The 23,664-nt window shown below is 35.3% G+C and overlaps 4 protein-coding genes across 6 annotated transcripts; all 4 read right to left on the reverse strand.

The window, feature by feature from the left end:
* Positions 1–2,239: 2,239 nt before the first annotated feature.
* Positions 2,240–6,472, reverse strand: LOC141671090 (alpha-glucosidase-like). The gene is made up of 5 exons (XM_074477194.1): positions 6,067–6,472; positions 4,849–5,549; positions 4,303–4,533; positions 3,485–4,131; positions 2,240–3,241 (listed from the first exon to the last, which is right to left on the reverse strand). Exons 1-5 carry the CDS (start codon positions 6,318–6,320, stop codon positions 2,354–2,356), a joined length of 2,721 nt encoding a protein of 906 aa, XP_074333295.1. The 5' UTR covers positions 6,321–6,472; the 3' UTR covers positions 2,240–2,353.
* Positions 6,473–6,676: 204 nt separating this feature from the next.
* Positions 6,677–9,608, reverse strand: LOC141673428 (F-box protein CPR1-like). Its single transcript, XM_074480173.1, has 4 exons — positions 9,294–9,608; positions 8,461–9,206; positions 7,491–7,571; positions 6,677–7,150 (listed from the first exon to the last, which is right to left on the reverse strand). Exons 1-3 carry the CDS (start codon positions 9,606–9,608, stop codon positions 7,532–7,534), a joined length of 1,101 nt encoding a protein of 366 aa, XP_074336274.1. The 3' UTR covers positions 6,677–7,150; positions 7,491–7,531.
* Positions 9,609–10,601: 993 nt separating this feature from the next.
* LOC141673429 (secreted RxLR effector protein 161-like) lies at positions 10,602–11,171 on the reverse strand. The gene has a single exon (XM_074480174.1). It carries the CDS (start codon positions 11,169–11,171, stop codon positions 10,602–10,604), a length of 570 nt encoding a protein of 189 aa, XP_074336275.1.
* Positions 11,172–19,530: 8,359 nt separating this feature from the next.
* LOC141672931 (F-box protein CPR1-like) lies at positions 19,531–22,738 on the reverse strand. 3 transcript variants are annotated; one of them, XM_074479628.1, is made up of 4 exons: positions 22,630–22,738; positions 21,147–22,370; positions 20,164–20,244; positions 19,531–19,797 (listed from the first exon to the last, which is right to left on the reverse strand). In XM_074479628.1, the coding sequence occupies exons 2-3, from the start codon at positions 22,292–22,294 to the stop codon at positions 20,205–20,207; spliced, it is 1,188 nt and encodes a 395-aa protein (XP_074335729.1). In that variant the 5' UTR covers positions 22,295–22,370; positions 22,630–22,738; the 3' UTR covers positions 19,531–19,797; positions 20,164–20,204. The 3 variants fall into 3 exon arrangements, with proteins under 3 accessions (XP_074335729.1, XP_074335730.1, XP_074335731.1); XM_074479629.1 differs by having other exon boundaries at positions 20,161–20,244; XM_074479630.1 differs by lacking the exon at positions 20,164–20,244.
* Positions 22,739–23,664: the final 926 nt, after the last annotated feature.

Below are 23,664 nucleotides of genomic sequence, written 5' to 3' on the forward strand. Positions count from 1 at the left end.
AACTTCTAAAAACAAAAATATACAGTTGTCTCGAGCTATTTTTAGTATAGTACGGAAAATGTCATAAAAGTAAGAACCGCAACATCAAGCAGTGTGCTCAGATACCAAAATCTGACTAGCTGATTCACCTGGAAGAGATGCACAGCTACTGGGCATTGTATTTGGACTTGATGGCATAGAATGGGCCATTATGGTCAATAGATGTTGTATTTTGACTTAATGGCACTACAACAACATGTACCCTGCTAATCAAGATGACTTTAGTACCTAACAAACCCCTAAAAAAAGTTGCATATTGAAAAGAGTCATACTGCTTATGTTACTTCCTGCAAAGCCACTTCTTATCGATTGATCGCGGGGTAAATACTGTACCAATGGAGTGTCGTGCCTCGCAAACACGTGGAGAAGAATTGACATCGGGAAATTTTGAAGTGCCCGAAGAATGTCATTCGACTATCAAATGTGTTTAGAAATGCTAGAGGGTCGGACGAACCGTCGAAATGGTCGAGCTAAGGGGTTTTTAATGTCCTATCAATGCTTGCCTTTTCAAGTACCAGGGACAGGGTCTTTCTGCGACGGTCTCAAACCCCGATTTGTTGTGCATTAGATTTCGCATTTGTGCCATTTCCTCTTGCATTTTCGCAAATTCTTCATGAGAGATAGTTTGAGGGGATTCAATTTTTTGGGAGGTTTCCGTAGATGATACCATGCGCTATCGGCGTTAGCCAGGTTGCGAGTACGTCGACTCAGCGGACGGCTCATAGTCATATTCTGCATCATCCTCGTCATCGTAATATTGATCCCCCGACACTTGGTTTGTTATTGTTGTCTGTTGGAGTTCTCGTCGCAGATGATGTATCTCACGCTGTCGTTCTAGCTTAGTTTGAAGGAGGCGAGTCTCTTTTTCCAGGAGCTCGAGCTCCTCATCTGAGTAACGGGATCTTCGGGTTCTTCTGCTTTCTGCGACTTTATGCACTCAACTTTCTCCAAGTACTGTAGACGCATATTGTTGGAAAGCACTTGTTTTCCCTTTGATGGTTGAATTCGTCGTAGCTGATCTGATCTGTACTTACGTTTTCTCGCTGGTGGCTCTGTGGCAGCCGGATCCGGCAGTTGCGCGCGACTAGCACGCTCTGGCGGGGGGATAAACATTTCGGCTGTAACGACGGTTGCTTCGACGGTCCTTAATCGCCGGGGGCACTTGGGAACGTTGGTGATCTCCGCCGTTTAATTTGTTGCTTGCACCGGTCCGGTTTCTTGCGGATCGATCTTATCTACAACCATAATTTCGTTGAAATTTATGAATAAATGTCCTTATAGCGGCAAATGATAATATTTACCGAATATACGGGAATAATATTTAATATTTAAGTAAGTGTTTTCTTTATTCAATTGTACAATCCTTAATCTTAGCTTCCTTTTTACAGGAGAGCTTAAGGGGCTCTTTTTAGTACAATTGGGCCTAATGAGCTTTAACTAAATACTTCTTATTTATTATAATTAAATCATCTTTCCTTGAGTCCTTGGTTCAAGACAAACTATACCATTGGCAGAACCCCCAATATCAGCACCGGAAAGAAAAGTCTTGAGTGGATTGTCGAACTCTGCAAGAGCTGCAGAACAGGAGCATCATCCAAACACTCTATATCAGTCAACACTTATACTCTCCACCAACATTAATAATAAGACCACCACCAGTATTGCAGTCAAGGGTTGTTTTAAGATGTTTCTTGACAACACAGTGCTTTTAATAAAGAGCACAACCGCTTAAACACATCTGCTCCGAAGAAGATGCTTGACAGAAAGACATTTTTAGTCAAAGGAAGTTCCATTCGAAGTGTAATGGTTTGGTGTGCTAGTTGTTGAGAACTGCACTCATATACAGTAGTGAACTCTAGATTGTCACAACATTTGTATCAAATATGCTTGAACTGTAGATGCTATGTTTCTTTGGCTGTTTTTTCCTTTCATTCCTTTATTTATTTATCTTTTATTATTTAGACATTTTCCAACTTCTCAGTTCTCACTACCTAATTAATGTAATTTATCATGATCAAATTCTTTCTTGCACTTGTAGTTTTTTTTTTTACGTTGGCACTGCATTTTGTTTTTTCTCCAAAATATATATTAAAACAGGTTTGATAGTTAAACATAAGTTTATTTAGACATTTTCAAAAACCTGAATCTAAGATAGATGGAGTCTTAACGTGATAAAAGTCAAGCCTGACCACTCCAGATGTATGCATAATAGTAGTAGCCGTAGCTTTCATTTGTTAAACGTGATATCACAATCCCCTTATTCAAAGTTCATTTGAGTGGAATTGCAGAAAATAAATAGAGTTTAAACTACTAGTCAAAGAGTGACCTCCAACTTAAACTCTTTCCCAATGAGAAGTGATAGATTTGAGATCTCTATTGTAACAAATCCATTGGTGTCATCTGCAATCTTTCGTATCGTGGTGTTTCTGAGCAGCCTTTTTCTGGTAATTCCATGGTAGAACTTGTTATTATACAAGCTGTTAACATTTTTCTTCAGCCCCAGTATGGTCACCTTATTTATGATCCACTTCTGGCTCAAAGCAAAATCTCTGTTCACCACCTTTGATTCGATTATTGCTGTCTTCCTCTCTATATTGAAAGAAAATTCTATAAAACTCCACTTCCTGCTTTTTCCACCCATTTCAACTTCCTCTCCATCATCCAAGAAAGCTTCTCCAGAACTGTTTCCACTGTTGCTGTTGATCACCAATAGCTCAAATGGGGTTTTTCTAGCAGCGCGAGTTGTCATAGCTTCTTGCTGCATGGCCAGTATGTTGCCTTCTCGGATGTGTACATTTATGTGATCACGGGGTGCATCTAACCTGATGTACTTCCCTGTATCTACAATCACTGACTGAGAATAGTTGAAGAGGCTGAACCAGTTTCCTGCTGGGAAGTATGCATTAACTGAGACAGCGCCAGAGTTCAGCACAGGGGACACCATCACACCTTTACCAATGAGAAACTGTGTATTGATTCTGTAAGTGGCAATATCTCGAGGGAATGAGAAGAAAAGTGGTCTTGCTATAGGGTTCCCTTGTATGTGTGCCTCATACATTAGAGTATAAAAATATGGTAATAAACGCATACGTAGTCCGAGCACTTTCCTGGCTGTTGCAGCAACCGAATCCCATAGATATAGTTCTTGACGTATAGTGAACTTGTCAGAATGGTCTCTTGCAAAAGGATAAAAGGCTCCCAACTGCAGATACAGAGGATATAAGGTAAGGGGTATATGCTGCTTTTTATGTCATCAAAATAACTCTTGGTTCCCTACTGGTAGATGAAATGATATAGAATGTTAGCAGGGAGTTTACAGAGTTAATTAACAATTTTGAAAATCAAAAATGAGTATTGTAAGCTATGTGAAAAGCTTGTGAAGTACCTTCGGGTAAGGTGAAGCATTTCACGAATATCATGCATAGAGAGTAGGTATAAGGTTTACCTGAATCCAGCGCTGACAAAGCTCCTCGGTTGTGTTTCGTGAAAAACCACAGATATCAGCCCCAACCATTGGAACTCCAAAAATGCCGAAGCTTAAAATGCTCGGAATTGTGTATGCTAAATCATCCCAGGTGGCAGCATTATCTCCAGTCCAATGAGCGGTGTAATTACCAGAACCCACAAAAGTTGACCTACTTAGAACAAATGGCCTTTTCCCGGTTGCTTTCACCAATGCTTCATTAGTAGCTTTGGATTCCAAATGTCCATAAAGGTTATGTGAATTATATTCAGTGATATTACCAAAATGTATGGCTGTTGCAGCAACTGTTTTCTCGTTAATGGGCCTACAAAATCCAGAATTATTGACTTTGTAAGGGGGATCATCAAGGGTAGAACTTGGAATGGGAGAAGATGATATAAAATTGGATAGCTCATTCATGTCAATCCATAAGCCATCAACAGGTAGAAGATCCCGGAATAGCTTAACTTCATTAGACCAGAAGATTCCAGCACGCGGATTCAGAAAATCAGGATAAAACACTGATCCAGGCCATACGTTCCCTAGGTAAGGCTTACCGTCACGTTTTATAAATATGTCAGCTTTCATACCTCTTATGAAGGTATCGTAAGTGGAGTTAGTACTGATTCCTGTGTAGAGGACAATAATCGTCAACTATACAGAACACTTGCCAAAACAATAAGGTGAGAATGTTAAATATTGGCTTCAAATAAATTAGCAAAAAACATATTGGCTTTGATTACGGAGCAGCTCTAGATAGTAAAAACAAATATGCATTTATGTACAAAAAGGAAATTTACCCGGATCAACGATGACCACATATTTCTGACCATTGCTGTGAATTGTTTCTACAAATTTTTTCATCTTGTCTAAAGGAAAGTTAAGAGGATCAAAGGTGAAATCTTTATAGGCATCCATGTAGTCTATATCTGTCCACATTACTTCAAGTGGGATTCTGCTCTTTGCATAACCAGCAACTACACCCTCAAGGTCATTCACATCAATGTAGCCATAGCGGCATTGGTGAAATCCTACAAGAAAATGTGAAAGTTAACTACAAATGAGATGATACTTGTTAGTAATATGCTATCACACAGGTAAGAGATAAAACTTAACTGAAATTAGATTAGTACATTTGCAGTTTGCCTTGAGCATTATCTATGTATGCATTTATTTGTCTACTTGACATTCGCTAGGTCACATGAAACATAAGGGTAAGACTGCATACACAGAGACCTTCCATGCATTCTGCTCATGCTACTTAATCATTATAGATGTCTAATTGCAATATAAGGGGGAAAAAGGAAGGACAATATAAGAAAAAATTAATGAAAATGTTAACTTACCAAATGACCAATAGGGCATCGGAGCAGGCCGGCCAATAAGCTCGGTATACTGATCAATCACATTTTCCGGAGACTCCCCGGCAAAAAAATACAAATCAAGTATACCACCAATCACCTTATAAGTTATCCTATCACCAGTGTACTCAATATCCATCCCATTACTATTAAGCAACAACACCCCATGGCTGGTCCCAGCAGCCACTTTTCCAGCTGAGTCCGGTGACCGGACATCCATATAAAATGGGTGGGATCCATATAAATTAAGATCAATATTTGCACTGCCAATGTCAGAATTCCACAGTGTAAGATTTTGATTGTGTTCGATCAAGAAAGATCTCTTGGTATGTTCTCCAAGGCCGTAAAGAAATGAGCGATCAACAGGGAGAGAAGAGGAGAGTTGGAGAAACTGGTCTTTAAAGACGAGGACTGTGGTGTTAGGCTTTGATGGGATTGGTGAGGTGTCGAAGAGGGTGTCCCCAGAGGATCGACGAGTGATGGAGAAGCCAAACGGGGTGGTTTTGTGGAGGGTGAAAATGAGGTCAGAGGCAGGGCTGGAGAGAATGTAGCCTTTCTTTTTCGATGAGGTAGAGTGGCTTTCTGGGAAGGAAGGTGCATTGCGGTGGAGGACTTGTTGTGGAACTTCCCATCTCTGGTGAATGGCATCAGTGATCTTGATTCTCAAGCGATCATTTGTTTCAAAGCTGCATTCAGTTTCAGACTTTCAGTTGTATGTATGTTTTTGATCAAGGCAGAACAAATCAAGAAATATTTGTATTAAGCTATTGTAAGACTGTCACAATGTTAACAAATTACATCTAGTTTATGACTCTGTTTATTTTCATACGCGCAACACACAAACATTTTATATCAGAAGCTCATCTTGCATCAGAAGGTGGTTCCTTCTTTTGAGTAAGCTTCTTTTATCATTTTACATTCATTTTTGCCCTCAAAGGTGAAAGATGGTCAGAGTCAAAATGATCTTGTTTGTGGCGAATTAGAATTTCAAATAATCACTTAAAAATTCTAATGACTAATTATTTAAGTATACTTCTAAATTCAGTCGTGCCAAAAAATATATTTTCAGGGGCCAGAGTGTCGAGATTTGGTGGTAGATACGGACCCTTATCTACATACTCATTCACATGCTTTTATCAACGTTGACCAATAAGAAAAACAAATGATGCATAGATATTGCACGATGTAGAAGTAGTGAATCACCTGGCAACAAGCTTGAGATTCTGAACGTCTGATCCATAAACAGAGGACTTCTTGATGAGTTGAAGATCACAAGTCAATGATGATCCAGGATCAACCGTCGATGATCCGATCTTGTACCCATACCCAACCACTGGTTGCACTTCTAATGCAGATACTAATGTTGATGGAGCTAAGTAAATAAAACTGACAAGAACGAAGATAGTAACGTGTACATGATTTGCAGGGTTTGGTTTTTTGTTGTTTCTTCTATCCATTGCTTGCTACTGAAAGTAACAACATTACCTTCAAAGTGATCCCTTCACATATAATTGTAAAGAAATGATACTACATGTTGTCTCTTTCTCAAGCCCCACCCACTTTCATGAATGAAAACTTGTCATTACTCTAAGAAGCTACTCAAGCACTTTATATGATCTTTAATGAGTTACGGTGATGGTGATCTACACAAAAAAAATGATTATTGACCAAATTTTGATCTAGTTTTTTGTCCTTTTAACACAAGTCACAAGGTAATGTATATATATTCTAATGAAACATATATTTCACCTGCAAAATCTAATTTTGATTTAAATGGTAACATTACTTCAACTAAATCACGAAAGTCTCAATAATTATAGGGGTCCTTCTCAGCTCGGGCCAAGGCGTGCTTGGTTTTGCAAGTACACCATGATCCTCCTCCACTTATACCAAACAAATGAAATGATCCCCTGTTTATTCACTACCTTCTTAGGGCACCAAGTTATTTAGCATTACCTTCTGTTGAACTTCTTACAAGTAGAGCAAACACAGTGTATCCAAATTCAACATTAACGCTAAAGAGCAAGGAAGTTTATCACTTTAATTGAACAGGCTAACAAAAGTATTGGACAATAACATCTGAGTTGTGTCATAGCATCAACTGCATTCAGATTCTTAAACAGAAAGTGTACTTTTACTACATAACTTGGCAACAACTATATTCAACAAACAAAAGGGGCAATTAGCAATTCCATGAACATCAATATATTTATCGCCTCTAGTTAGTTCCCTTCTTTTCCAAACAAAATATTGAACTCAGTACTTCTCTACCACCTCCGGTGCATTCCTGCATCACAAAGTTATTAGCAAATTATATAGTCGGAGAACAAGATTGCAAGTTATGATGCATATCATTTTATTTTTAACTCATTGGACAAGTTCATGTGGTTCCGATGCGAAATAATTAAGTTGGACAGCTTCATCAAAATGAACTACCCATATTTTATCCAATAATGACAAACTTTTACTAATTTGCAATATGCAGAAGTGATAAATAGAAACAGGTTGTAGAAAAATGTTGTCACACAAAAACCAAATAATCAAACTAACAACAGTAAAACATAAACTAGATTGCTATAATTAAATTTGTAGCAAGTAACAACAGCTTTAAATTTAATAGATACTACCTAGTTATCCTGCTCGCCCATCTTTTCATTGTCCAAATATCTTACAGCCTCAAATTGAATCCCTTGGACAGAAATCCATCCCTGCAATAATAGATATCTCAATCAAGCAACAGAACCTAAACTTGTTAAGCAGAACAACAATAACAGAAGAGCCTGTCATGTTACTTGGAAGATCTGAACAAATAACATTCTTTTAATAACAGATATGCACCAATATTATACAATAATGGTTCAACAAGAGAAAAAAAGAAGACAAAATTATGCTAATTAATATGTATTCCCTATCTTACCTAATTATAATCTGCCACAGCCAACACATGAACTGTCACAAACAGCAAATAATAACAAAAAAGACACTAAAGTTTGGAGTAATGGTGTACCCTTCTTGCTTGAGGTGCAGAGTAAGCCATTATCTGACTTGTAAATACAACACTTCAAATAAAAAGAACAATTTTTTTTTGTTAAGGCAAGCAACGAGAAAGTTGTTAATCAGTTCCACAAGCCACAACCCCTTAGATACCTCAAGATAAAAAAGAAAGATGCAGTATTTAAACAAGTGATCTTTGCACGATTACTGCAGATTAAGTCATATGAATGCATTACCCACTTTCATGTGTACAACTCTGAGGTAACCAAAATAAGAAAACTAGAATAAACTGTCTCACAATGATACCCAAAGAAGAACAATTATAGGTACCACCAAATCCACAATATAGAGCTAGAAAAAGGCCTAACTGGCTACTCAGAGCAGTGAACCACAAAATCCATGTACACACTTAAATGTACTACAAAACTAAATTGCTTTTGTTTATACTGCTTATCAAGTACAGGACCTACTACAATATAATTAGCACATCGGATTGAGGTCCCAGCCAACACGTCTTATATATAACTAAAATGTAAGATAAAAAAGTAAATGTGAGAGAAAGACACAACTATAGAACACATAAAATGAAATTATATTTTGGACCTTCGCGCTGTCTGGTTCTTTTCTTTCTTTTCTTTTGATGGCTTCTTCTGCAGCGGCTTATCCTCAGTGAGCTGTACGAGACTCTCAGTGTAGAAAAATGAACTACACTTAACTGGAAGCCCACGAATCCTAACTTTCTTGGCTGTCTTTCTCTCAGGGTCATACCACACAAGCTTTCCGTCCACCTCCAGAAGCAGTACACCACTATCACTCTTGGAAAAAGTAACAGGCGTAAAAGACTTGAAAGATCCGAGTGTACTACGCTGCTCCACAGTAAATGCTTTGTACCAAGTATTTTGAGACCCATAATCTTTCATAAGCCACACATCCATACTAGATTTGGGGTAGTTATCAGTAAAACAAAGGCATTCTCCAAGACGACGCAAACACTTCCAATTAAAATTGACTGGAGCTCGCGTAACAGGAGGAGAAGGGACCTCCTTGAATTGTTGAAGTTGTAGATCAAATCCAAGAATAATGTCACTGCCAATGTTTGGATTCGTATTTGCCGTCCAATGCAGAGATCCACTTGCAAAGACACAATCATTTGATGAGAATCGAATGTTGGTAGGAATGTTCTGAATCCTTGTCCAAGCGTTCGTTTTGAGGCTGTACAGGATGGCCAATTTTCCACGAAACCTAGAAGAATAACACTCTGCAACCTTGACCACCTTGTAATCATCATTAGTCTGATCGTATCCGAATCCACAAATGTAACTCTCAAACTGGCTAAAAGAAGTAGGAAACTACTGAGGTGGCGAATTAGCTATCTTTCTAGACTTCCTAGTAGCTGGATTGAAGAGAAAAACATCATTCATTTGATTCTGCCAGACACAAATCAGGCCATTGGAAGCACCCACAAATTGAGAATGAACAAGAAGATTCTTGATTGGAACATCAATTCGAACAGCAGAAGCATCAGCATCATCCAACGAATCAAAATCCGCCAGATAAAAATTCCCACCTCCACCATTAATAATAAGGCCACCACCAATATTGCACTCAAGGGTTTTCTTAAGATGCTTCTTAACAAACGCATTGCTATCAATAAGAGAGCACCATCCTTTAGACACACATCGAAAACGAAGGACAGGCTTGACAGGTAGGCGACATAGTATCTCATCAATTAATTCGTTAGGAAGCGACATTTCTCTTAATTTAGCACTGAAAAATACTAAGCTATGCTAGACAGTTGGCCAACGAAATCGACAACCAAGTACAAATCTGCAATTAGCAGGTAACAGTGTCAACAATGCTACACTACACATATACTTGCACAAACTAATACATTGAAAAATGGACAAAGTAAAACATTAATACACAAAGTGATGAATCATTTCTAAACTAAATGGAAGTATAGCAACTACCAAGATACAAACATATATACATTTGCATAAGTACTTGTAGATTATGTGTTTGAGAGAACTTACTTACATCAATTGTAAAGTTCGCAAAGAGCTGTCGGAATGTCAGAAATTATGATGCCTTAAATCCCTAAAACGTTGTTTTGTTCATGTAGTAAAAGTTTTAGTCTTGCAAACGACATCGTTCAATGAGAAGGGGGGACGAGTCCAACTTTGTTATAAATCTTTATTATAAATCTTCACTGAAAATATTAGTTATGTTTAATTTAGAGGAAGCATAGGACAATAGAAGACGGAGAGAAAGTTGTATTTCATTTCATTAGATAAATGAGCTATTTATAGTAGTTGGTTTACAAGGCTTACTAAGTAAGCTATTCAAATCTTTTTCATTAAGTATTACAAAACTTCATCAATAAGCTTTACATGTCTTACTCGATAAGCTTTACAAGTCTTCCTCGGTAAGATTTGAGAGACTTGCTCGATACGTTTTGACAATCACTTTATTTTTATTCAAATATTTTAGCACTCCCCCTTGATTGTCAAATGCGAGTTATTGCAAAGATTGACTTCCTCGTTAAAACCTTGCAAGGAAAAACCCAGTGGGATAAAAACCTTGACGAAGGAAAAAGAGTACAACATCCCCCTGAATAAAATGTCTCACATTTTGACATTTTAATGTAGCAAACTTTTTAACCTCCGCATACCCATATTATTTCTCAGCTTCTCAAATATTGATGTAGGTAGTGACTTTGTAAGTATATCCGCCAGATTATCGCATTAGCCAACTTGTTGAACATCAATATCACCATTTTCTTGAAGTTCATGAGTGTAGAGGAATTTTGGCAATATGTGTTTTGTTCGATCCCCTTTAATATATCTTTCCTTAAGTTGTTTGATGAAGGCCGAGTTATCCTCGAATAAAACTGTAGGAATGTCTGAAATACTTGATAATCCACATGATTCTCGAATATGTTGAATGACCGCCCTTAGCCAAATACATTCTCTGCTTGCTTCATGAATTGCTAGTAACTCTGCGTGGTTTGATGAAGTTGCAGCCATAGTCTTTTTTGTAGACTTCCAAGAGATAGCAGTATCACAATATGTAAATAGGTAACCTGTTTGTGATTGCCCAAAATGAGGATCTGACATGTATCCAGCATCTGCATATCCAACTAGCCGTGATCTTGAATTATTTGGGAAGAATAGTCCAAGATCGATTGTCCCTCGAAGATATCTGAATATATGTTTTATTCCATCCCAATGCTTTTTGGTAGGGTCAGAACTAAATCTTGCCAACAGGTTCACTACAAATGCAATATCAGGTCGTGTGTTGTTTGCAAGATACATGAGAGCGCCAATTGCACTGAGATAAGAGTTTCTTCATCTTGTTTTCTAGGACGGAAAGGATCCTTTTCAATCTCGAGTGATCGAACAACCATTGGTGTGGTTAGTGGATGAGCTTTGTCCATGTAGAACCGATCAATAATCTTTTCAGTGTAGTTTGATTGATGAACAAATATTTCTGAAGATAAGTGCTCCACCTGTATACCTAAACAAAATCTTGTCCTTCCAAAATCTTTCATTTCAAACTCATTTTTCAAATAGTTAGCAGCATTAGTAATATCTTCAGTAGTACCGATAATATTCAAATCATCCACATATACAACAATAATAATAACAAAACCAGTTGATGATCGTTTAATAAAAATTCAATGACACACTTTAACATATCCATCATTCAATAAGTATTCACTAAACCTGTTGTACCACATACGACCAGATTGTTTCAAACCATACAATGATCGTTGTAATTTAACAGAATATAAATGTTGAAGCTTAGTGTCCTCAATATTTAACCCTTCAGGAATTTTCATATAAATATCAAGTGATCCATATAGGTATGCTGTCACAACGTCCATCAAACATGTTTCCAGTTTTTCCATACAAGCCATACCCATTAGAAAATGAAAAGTAACTCCATCCATCACAGGATAGTATGTTTCCTGGTAATCAAAACTAGGTCTTTGAGAGAATCCCTGGGCTACTATCCGGGTCTTATATCTCACAATTTCATTTCTTTCATTTCGTGTTCATATAAACACCCATCTATTCCCGACAGGGACTACACCAGCTGGTGTTTGGACTGCAGGTCCAAATATATTTCTCTTGCACAAGGATTGTAATTCTTCTTGAATCATAATTTTCCATTTTGGCCAATCATCTCGGTGTCGACACTCTTCCACACTTTATGGTTCAGGATCAGAGTTTATAATAATATCAGATGCCACGGAAAAAACATATACATCATCAACCTCAATACTCCCACGATCCAGTAATTTCGCGTTATGGACATAATTCATTGAGATCTCATAATTTCCAGGTACCTTTGCTTCTGTGGAAGCATTTGCCACTTCTGGGGCATGTGCCACTTCTGGGGCAACATTCTCTTCTGGAGGCAATCCCACGTCTGGGAGTTTTGTTACAGCCACTTCAGGGTTTAGGGTTTAGGGTTCCTCTTCAGGAGGAAATACCACTTTTGGGGTATTTTCTGAAACTTTTGCCACTTCTGGGACAATTCCAATCAATTTCCGTTTTCGTGGTATAATATCTTTTGCACCAATAGGTCTACCACGCTTCTGGCGTGGCTTTAAATCACCAATCAATTCTTCAGGAATTGATTTCTTAGTAGGGATTTCAACTCGTGCTGGAGCATTAAGAGCAGGTATATGTGACCTTATAATATATCTACAGTCACTAAAGGCATCCGACATTTGATTAGCAATATTTTGCATATGAATAATTTTTTGAACTTCAGATTCACATTGATTAGTATGTGAATCAATAGAATTTAATCTTGATGCATTCCATGATATTTCGGAATTTAATTTATGCAAATCATTATCTCCCCCTAAGTTAGGGAACATGGATTCATCAAAATGACAATCAGCATAGCGAGCAATAAAAACATCACCAGTTAATGGTTCCAGATATCTTATAATAGATTGAGAATCAAAACCAACATATATGCCAATTCTTCTTTAAGGTCCCATTTTATTTCTTTTTGGTGGTGATATAGGAACATACACAACACAACCAAATACTTTTAAATGAGATATATTAGGTACTTGACCAAGAAATAATTCTTGAGGGGTTTGTTTATGATAAGCAGAAGGCCTTATTCTAATTATATTTGCAGCATGAAGTATTGCATGACCCCAAACAGATATAGGTAACTTTGTCCTTAGGAGTAATGGGCGGGCAATAAGTTGAAGTCTTTTAATTAAGAATTCTGCTAAACCATTTTGTGTATGTACGTGAGCCACCGGGTGTTCGACTAAGATTCCTACTGACATACAATATTCATTAAAAGTTGCAGATGTAAATTCAGCAGTATTATCTAGTCGGATTGATGTAATGGGATGGTCAGGAAATTGAGCTCAGAGTTTAATTATTTGGGCAAGTAATTTGGCAAAGGCTGTATTTCGGGTTGTAAGTAGACATACATGAGACCATCGAGTTGACGCATCAATTAAAACCATAAAGTACCTAAATAGGCCAGAAGATGGATGTATAGGACCACAAATGTCACCTTGAATTCTTTCTAAGAATTTCGGGGACTCGGTTTGAAGCTTAATTGGGGATGGTTGGACAATCAGTTTTTCTAAGGAACATGCTGAACAATGAAGTTTATCTTGGGATATTATATTTTGAGTTTTAAGAGGATGTCTCACAGAATTTTCAACAATACGACGCATCATAGATACTCCTGGATGACCGAGTCTTTCGTGCCAAAGGGAAAGTAGTTTTGGGTCTATGACTTTGAGGATGTTGACACTATGAAATTCAAGAACTCGTATACTCGTAACATATAATCCTGAAGAAACCGAGTGGAATTTTTCTATGACCCTTTTATTGTCAACTGTGTTTGAGGTGATGAGAAGGTATTCTTTTTCATTCTCATTAGTAGTTTCAACGTGAAACCCGTTAAGACAGATATCTTTAAAACTCAGTAGGTTTCTAGTTGACTTGCTAGAGTATAGAGCCTCTTGTATGTGTATGTGTGTCTTATTTGGTAGAGGAAAACTAGCTTTCCCAAAACCTTCTATTATATTTGATGTACCCGATACCGTCCAGACATGTGAGTTGGTTTTAGTCAACTGTGAGAAGTAATTCTGATTCTGTAAAATAGTTTGTGTGGTTGCGCAGTCAACAATATATATATTTCCATCTCTATACATATATAAACGAAAAACATCTTTATAAAAAATACACCGAGTACATAGAACAACAACATGAAACAAGTACATAAAATGAGTACATAAGTAAAACACAAAGAAAATAAGTAAAGCAAGACAATACATATGAAGTCTAGTCGTCTAAACCATAATAGAGATTAGCACCAGTGTTGATTTCATTTGAGGCCTTATTGACTAGTTCATTAACTAGATTATAATTAGCGAAGTTAGTTTCTACTCTCTTTCCATTATTCCTTTTGGATGACTCGTAGAGATCAACAAGATGTTTGGGTGTGCGACAAGTAGGTTGTCAGTGCCCCTCAGTTCCGCACCTATGACAAATGCCTCGGTTCTCTCCTTGTTGGGATGCCTTTCTTTTACTTGGCACTTCACGTTGCCATTTCTGGTGGTCAGAGTTGTAACCATCACGTTGCCACTTCAGGTGGCCATAATGATATTGATTGTGAAACCGACCACGAAAATTTCCACGTCCACGGTTTCGTCCATAACCCCGTCCTCCTGTATGCCCTTTCCCTTCATTCTTCAGGAATGACGTGTTATGCACTTCAGGTAACTGGGCAGAGCCTGTGGGACGTATCTGATAATTTTTTAGTAGCAACTCATTATTCTTTTCAGCCACAAGAAGGAGAGATATCAGCTCGCCATATTTCTGAAAATTACGCTCCCTTATTGTTGAGTCAGGATCATAGTGTTGGGATGAAAGGTTTAGAGGGTCTTTTCAGTCATTTCAGCATCAGTAATATTTTAACCACATAAAATTAATTTTGAGCTTATCTTGAAAAGAGCATAATTATATTCAACTACAGATTTGAAATCTTGTAACCTCAAATTAATCCAGTCATATCGGGCAGATGGCAAGTGAACAAGTTTCTGGTGATCAAATCTATCCTTGATATTATTCCAAAGGGTGAGTGGATTTTTGATAGTGAGGTATTCATATTTTAGATCTTCATGGATGTGATGTCTAAGAAAGATAATCGCTTTTGCATTTTGTTCAACAGTTGAGATTTTTTCCGGGTCAATAGTATCTTTTAGGCCATTAGCACTAAGGTGTAATTCTGCATCAAGGACCCATGATAAATAATTATTCCCCGAAACATTCAAGGCAACAAACTCTAATCTTGCAAGATTCGCTATTCTGAATAGATTTTAAATAAGATATAATATGTCACATAATATTTAAACATGCAAGTTGAAATAATAACTTTATACAAAAGTTATGACGGCATAGCCGGCCAGAAAACTTTTGATTATTACTTGACGGCAGCGCCATCTTTATAATAGTATTACTTGACGGTAGAGCCATCTTTATATTACTTGACGGCATAGCCATCTTTATAGTATTATTTGACGGCATAGCCATCATTATAGATTTCAATCAGTAACATAAATATGTAATAATATTTAGAAAAAAATGAGGAAAAGAAAACGTACCTCTTTTATGAAATAGTTTTAGTTGATATAGACTCGTGGGTCAGAATAAGTCGTAGCTCTTTCGAGAATAAAGCTTCAGTTGAGAGAGACTCATGCTGATAACGTGTTATAAACCTTTGTTATAAACCTTGACTGAAAATATTAGTTATGTTTAATGTAGAGGAAGTATAGGAGAATAGAAGATGGAGAGAAAGTTGTGTTTCATTTCATTAGCTAAATGAGCTATTTATAGTAGTTGGTTTACAAGGCTTAATAGGTAAGCTATACAAATCTTCTTCATTAAGTATTACAAAACTTCATCAATAAACTTTACAAGTCTTCCTCGATAAGCTTTACAAGTTTTCCTCGGTAAGATTCGAGAGACTTCCTCGATACGATTTGACAATCACTTTATTTTTATTCAAATATTTTAACACTCTTATCTTATTTTACATTATTGCAAATATGGTTCAATATTTGACTTCCTTATGTTCATATTTAATTTATTGTCGATTTTCGTTTAGTTCGTGTTGGAATAAGAAAGAACTTGAATGACATGTGTCTGAGATATCATTCTTAATATTTTTTTTAATTAAGTTGTGAAATGAACACCAATCTTCTCGTTTATGCTCAATGTCTTCTGTTTTTATAATTTACTGTTTTTATCTAAATTTGAGTTATTAATTTAATTTTTATGTTAAACATTTACATGTAGTTGTTATAGAATAAAAAATATATTTAATTTCATAATCATATTTCATGCCCATCTTCCCTTGTAGGGTATCAAAAATTAAAATCGTGGATTTTGTATATGGATTTAAGGTTAGCTGTTCATGGGTTAGGTAACCCCTAAAATCCAACCCAACTTAATCCTAAAGTGAGCTGTTAAACCGAGCCGTTTAAACTCATGGGTTAGTTGGCTTATTTTTTACTTGACCGTTTATAATTGATTGAGTTAGATTTTACCTATTTGAAACCCTAAACCAACCAACCCGATTTTATTAGTAAGCCCAGGCCATTTCAAATTTATTACACCCCGGTCCATTTCAATTCCATTATATCACTAACAAAAAAAAACCTAGGAAAATATCTATATGTTAGTAATTTCAGTATACAACTTATAATCCTAACAGTGACAGCCTTTCTCCTCACCTTACAAATGCTTCAAACTATATAATTTATACAATAAATCTTATAAAACTCTACTTCAAGTTAAAAGTAAACTTGAATAATAGAGCCGAGCTAAATAATATACATATATGTGTGGAAATATTAGGGAAGTAAACATGAAAACGTTGCGAATAATTACACACTAAGGTAGCTATAAATTATGTCATTATGCTTAAGATCCATGAAAATGCTTTGATCTAACTTTACTTGTATATTAATACATATCTTAGATTATATATAATTATATTTGCATCATGAGTTTATAAAATACAATAAATGTAGCTGCATATTGTTAAAATATTTATCATAATTTTATTTATTTCTTCTACAAAGATAAAGTGTTTGGTGTGCTGCTACCTTTTTTAGTTATATTTATAATGTGTGCATACACATTCATTTAAGGTGTAACGGGATAATATAAATCATTCCCCAATGCAGACAGTTGGTAAGAAAACGTGAAAAAGAGCTTGCAACCCGAAAACTCAACCCTAGCCAACTCAACCCATCACACAATTAGTAGGGTTGGATTTTTTTTGTGAGATTGATGATTTGATATTTTTGTATCCCATGTTAAATGGGGTGGATTTTAAAATGATCAAGTCAACCCAACTAACTCATGTGGAGCCCTAGTTTGAGGAAACAATTTTTTTTAATCTAATATAAGTATGTGTTTGAAATTAACAAATTTATACCTTTATTCTAAACCAAACTAAGGCGAAAAATTGTATAGCTCTTACCTAAAATCACATGTTAAAAACAATATGTAAAATTTTGTATAAATCTAATACACAGTACCCTAAACAAAAAGTTTAGATAGTATTTAGGTAATATTTGTTCGATCAAATTATTCCTTGGATATAATTTTATCAAACTAATAGTATATATAACTCATTGAAGCTCTTTAATAAATAATCAATGAATTCAGCCAACTAAATATCAACATTGGAGATGCTTTACTAACAAGTATTTTAATTTAATTTATAACTTATAAATTGACTCTATTTTTTTATATATTTTAGGTTACGAAATTGAACATGTGATAAAGAACAACTGGATCTATTTTTCATGGAACAATAGCTTGCATGAAAAATAATATTACCTAGAGAATAATTAAGGATATAATGCACAAAATTGTATCTAACTTCTAATTTTTACACAATTTTTTATGATTAAAAATAGAATATAATAAAGAATTAGGATCAAATATGACATTATTACACAAGATTTCATTGTTTAAAAAGTTAAGAGTTTATCCTCTGTCGTACCAGATCCTGGTCCTCGCTCACCCCGATAATTTATGAGAACAAATACTCATTTGTAAGATTATAAGTCATATTTGTCAAAAAAATATATTTAGAAGATTATATACTCGATTCACGGATGCTTGTATTTTTTCAGTGAAAATTATATAAGATTTTTCTTTTGAATATTAAGTCTTATATTTCTTTTCTTGCATTTGATTTTTTAAGTGGAAATTTATAAGATTTTTTTTTAAATATTAAGGGTTATATTTGTTTTCCTTTTTTTGAAATATTTAGGCTTATATTCTTATCAAATTATATATATGCTCCAATAAATCTAGAGATAAGCAAATTCAACCGAGGATCCAAGATTAAACTTAGCTAAATTTTTATCACTTGGACCATATATCTCATCACACTCATATAACCTAGACGAGATAAATTCCTTCCACTTTTATATATATCTTAACACATTCACAAAAAACATAATATTGTTATGAACTAACTTTTACCACTTCCATGTATATCTTAATAGACTCACATAAAAAAATGTATTATTGTTATAAATCAATCAATGCTATATAAATAAATTTTGCTTGTGCTAGTGTAGTGATCGTGTTCTTAACTTCTCGTAAGAAAGTCACTAATTCGATCTCCCTCGTGTGTTGTAACTATAGAAAAACTTAAATTTGCATAAAAGCTATTCATAAAGAATTTTTTTGACCGGTCTATATATCATTTGAGCGCCTATCCAATATATATGAGCTTGGGCATGAAGTTTTTAAATGCAATAATAAGAAACATTTTTATTATTGCTAGTTATAGTTATTTTGTCATGCGAAAAAATATATTTCTCGGGGGCCAGAGTGTCGAGATTTGCCTTATCTACGTACACATTCACATGCTTCTATCAAAGTTGACCAATAAACAAAAAAAAAACAAATAATGCATAGGTTCACTTGAGTATTGCACAAAGTAGTGAATCACCTGGCAACAAGCTTGAGATTCTGAATGTCTGATCCATAAACAGAGGACTTCTTGATGAGTCGAAGATCACAAGTCAAAGACAATCCAACCACTAGTTGCACTTCTAATGCAGATACAAAATTTTGATGAACCAAGTGAATGAAATTGACAAGAATGAAGATAGCAATGTGGATATGATTTGCAGGGTTTGGTTCTCTTTTTTTTTTGCTTGCTACTAAAATTCACAACATTAGCTTTATAGTAATGCCATCACATAAAATGGTAAAGAAATTATTATATGGTGTCACTTTCTCAAGCCCCACCCACTTTCATGAATGGAACTGGAGTTTAACCATACTCAAGATTGACCTTGTCATTATTCTAAGAAGCTACTAAAGCACTTTCTATGATCTTCAAACAAAAAATTGATTACATAGACCAAATTTTAATATATTCTTTCCCAAATGATATCATCCCGTGTTCAAATCGAAAAGAGAAAACGAGAGGACACTATGCCTCCACTTAACGATTAGGTTAACTTGTCCAGGAGTTTAAGGGGAACTGCACCTATCTACTTTTTTGAACTTCTTACAAGTAGAGCAACACATGTTTTTGCCCATAAGCAAATGCAGCATCTCCAAATTCAACATTTACGCTAAATAGCAAGGAAAATTATCACTTCAATTAAACAGGCCAACGAAAGTAATGGACAATAACATCTGAGTCGTGTCACAGCATCAGCTGCATCCAGATTATTAAATAGAAAGTGTACTTTTACTACATCACTCGGTAACAACTAAATTCAACAAACAAAAGGGGCAATTAGCAATGCCATGAACATCAATATTTTTATCGCCTCTAGTTAGTTCCCTTCTTTTCCAAACAAAATATAGAACTCAGTACTTCTCTACCGCCTCCAATGCATTCCTGCGTCACAAAGTTATAAGCAAACCATAGTCAGAGAAAAGGATTGCAAGTTATGATGCATAACATTTTATTTTTAACTCAAAGGAATATTTAAAAACTCAAACAAGTTCATGTAGTTCCGATGCGAAATGGTTAAGTTGGACAGCTTCATCAAAATGAACTACCCATATTTTATCCAATAATGACAAACTTTTACTAATTTGCAATATGCAGAGCAGCAGAAGTGATAACTAGAAATAGGTTGTAGAAAAATGTTGTCCCACAAAAACCAAATAATCAAACTTACAACAGTAAAACATAAACTAGATTGCTATAATTAATTCCAAGCAAGTAACAACAGCTTTAAATTTAATAGATTACTACTACCTAGTTAACCTGCTTGCCCATCTTTTCTTTGTCCAAATATCTTACAGCTTCAAATTGAATCCTTTGGACAGAAATCCATCCCTACAATAGTAGATATCTCAATCAAGCAACAGAACTTAGACTCGTTAAGTAGAACGACAATAACAGAGGAGCATGTCATGTTACTAGGAAGATCTCTGAACAAATTACATTCTTATAATAACAGATATGCACCGATATCATACGATAATGGTTCAACAAGAGAGAAAAAGAAGACAAAATAATGCTAATTAATATGTATTCCCTATCTTACCTAATTATAATATGCCACGGCCAACACATGAACTGTCACAAACAGCAAATAATAACAAAAAAGTCACGTTTTGGAGTAATGGTGGACTCTTCTTGCTTCAGGTGCAGAGTAAGTAAGCCACTATCTGACTTCTAAATAACACCTTAAGTAAAGAGAAAAAAATTATTTATTACGTATTTGTTAAGGCAAGCAACGGAAAAGTTGTTAATCAGTTCCACAACTCCTTGGATACGTCAAGATAAAAAAGAAAGATGCAGTATTTAAACAAGTGATCTTTGTACGGTTACTGCAGATCTAGTCATATGAATGAATTACCCACTTTCATGTGTACAACTCTGAAGTAACGAAAATAAGAAAACTAGAATAAACTGTCTCACAATGATACCCAAAGAAGAGCAATTAAAGGTACCACCAAATCCACAGTAGAGAGCTAAAAAGAGGCCTAACTGGCTACTCACAGCAGTAAACCACTAAATCCATTTACACACATAAATGCACTACAAAACTACATTGCTTTTGTTTATACTGCTTATCCAGTACAGGACCTACTACAATATTTTAGCACACCGGATTAAGGTCCCATCCAACACGTTTTATAAATAACTAAAATGTATTATAATCTATCAAAAAAATTAAAGGTGAGAGAAAGACAAAACTATAGAACACATAAAAAAGAAAGTAAATTTTGGACCTTCGCGTTGTCTGATTCTTCTCTTTCTTATCTTTTGATGGCTTCTTCTGCAGCGGCTTATCCTCAGTGAGCCGTAGGAGACTCTCCGTGTAAAAGAATAAATTACAGTTAACTGGAATCCCGCGAATCCTAAGATTTTTGACTGTCTTCCGCTCAGGGTCATACCACACAAGCTTTCCGTCCACCTCCAAAAGCAGTACATCACTATGACTCTTGGAAAAAGCAATAGGGCTAAAAGAGCTGAAAGATCCGAGTGTACTACGTTGCTCCACAGTAAATGCTTTATACCAAGTATTTCGAGCCCCATAATCTTTCATAAGCCACACATCCATACTGGACTCCGGGTAGTTATCCGTAAAGCAAAGGCATTCTCCAACACCAACCAAACACTTCCAATTGAAATTGACTAGAGCTCGCGTAATAGGTGGAGAAGGGACCTCCTTAAATTGTTCAAGTTGTAGATCAAAAGCAAGAATGATGTCTTTGCCATTGACTGGATTCGTAATTGCCGTCCAGTGCAGAGATCCATTTGTAAAGACGCATTCATTTGAAGTTATTCGAATGTTGGCAGGAAAATTCCGAATCCTTGTCCAAGTGTTCGTTTTGAGGCTGTACAGGATGGCCAATTTTCCACGAAACCTAGAAGAATAACACTCTGCAACCTTGACCACCTTGTAATCATCATTAGTCTGATCGTATCCAAATCCACAAGTGAAACTCTCAAACTGGCTAAAAGAAGTAGGAAACATTTGAGGTGACGAATTAGCTATCTTTCTAGACTTCCTAGTAGCTGGATTGAAAAGAAAAACATCATTCATTTGATTCTGCCACACACAAATTAGCCCATTGGAAGCACCCACAAACTGAGATTCAACAAGAAGATTCTTGATTGGAGCATCAATTCGAACAGCGGAAGCATCAGCATCATCCAACGAATCAAAATCCGCCAGATAAAAATCCCCACCGTCACCATTAATAATAAGGCCACCACCAATATTGCACTCAAGGGTTTTCTTAAGATGTTTCTTAATAAACGCATTGCTATCAATTAAAGAGCACCATCCTTTCGACACACATCGAAAACGAAGGACAGGCTTGACCGGTAAGCGACATAATATCTCATCTATTAATTCGTTTGGAAGCGACATTTCTCGTAATTTAGCACTGAAAAATACTAAGCTATGCTAGACAGTTGGCCAACGAAATCGACAACCAAGTACAAATCTGCAATTAGTAGGTAAATAGTGTCAACAATGCTACATAATTTGTGAATAATTCAATAACAGACTACAATAATGCACATATACAAACTAATACATACAAGAATGAATTTAAAGAAAGTTAAGTTCAGAAACTGATGAATCATTTTAAACTAAATGATAAGTAAAGCAACTACAAAGATACATACATCAACATAGAATAGTAGATTTATATGTAGAGTATAAATGTAAAGATACTCCAGTATATGTTGGAGAGAACTTACATCAATTGCAAAGATGTGTCGGAATGTCGGAAACTATGATGCCCTAAATCCCTAAAATGCTGCTGCTTTTGTAGTTTAAGTTAGTCTTCCAAACGACACCGTTTGCTCCGAGGAGGTGGAATAATGAAGGGTGGTGATAAATATAGTAAATTTTTACTCAATGCAGTAATCAGAAATTACCACTAAACCTTCATGCTCATTGAATGTAGTGCTACGCATGCTAGTAAAAAAAAATTAATTTTAATAATTTTTACGATTAGCACCAAATGAATTACTTTACCATTTTTTTTTATGATTTTAATTTTTTATTTTTCGCTAGAAATCATGGTGTTAAGTTTAGATAAAAGTATCTCAAATATTATTGTCATGAATAGTTGCGATATAATGTTAGTTTTATTTTTTTGTTGATAATATATAAGAGAAAAATAAAAGTTTCAAATTAGACAATAGCATGAATTACTTAATGTGATTTGATTTTATGAAAAAAATGTATAGATACCAAATTGTGGCCAAATTGAAATACAATTGACACATCTTCTATTCTTTTATCAGGCACCAAATTGTTTCAGTAATTATTTTTACTACAACTACAGAGTAACTATTACTTGAATAAAAAACGGAGGTATTATTATTATTCATCGAGTCCATTTTGTTACTTACTCCTCTATATGCACCCTTACATTATTGATTTTTTTTCACATATACTTCTGTGTATATCTTTAAGTTTGTTGAACATTAGTGATGAATGATTAAGTAATTGTTCGAATCTGATTTCATTCATCCATACATGTTCTTCATATCATAAAATCAAATAACTATTAAGTAAACATATAATGATTTAACATTTATAGATGAAATGAATTATATTTAAAACTTGGGGATTGAGTTTGAGTCGATAGAATATTTTATATCAAATATTACAATCATGCATTTGAGCAATCCATACTTTAGCGACTGAGAATTTCGAGATGTGATTAACTGAATAAAGTATAATTCTGTATTGTAATTATAAATTATGTGTTAAATGAATTTTGT

The sequence above is a fragment of the Apium graveolens genome, chromosome 7 (assembly GCF_009905375.1).
Source record: "Apium graveolens cultivar Ventura chromosome 7, ASM990537v1, whole genome shotgun sequence".
NCBI lineage: Eukaryota > Viridiplantae > Streptophyta > Magnoliopsida > Apiales > Apiaceae > Apium > Apium graveolens.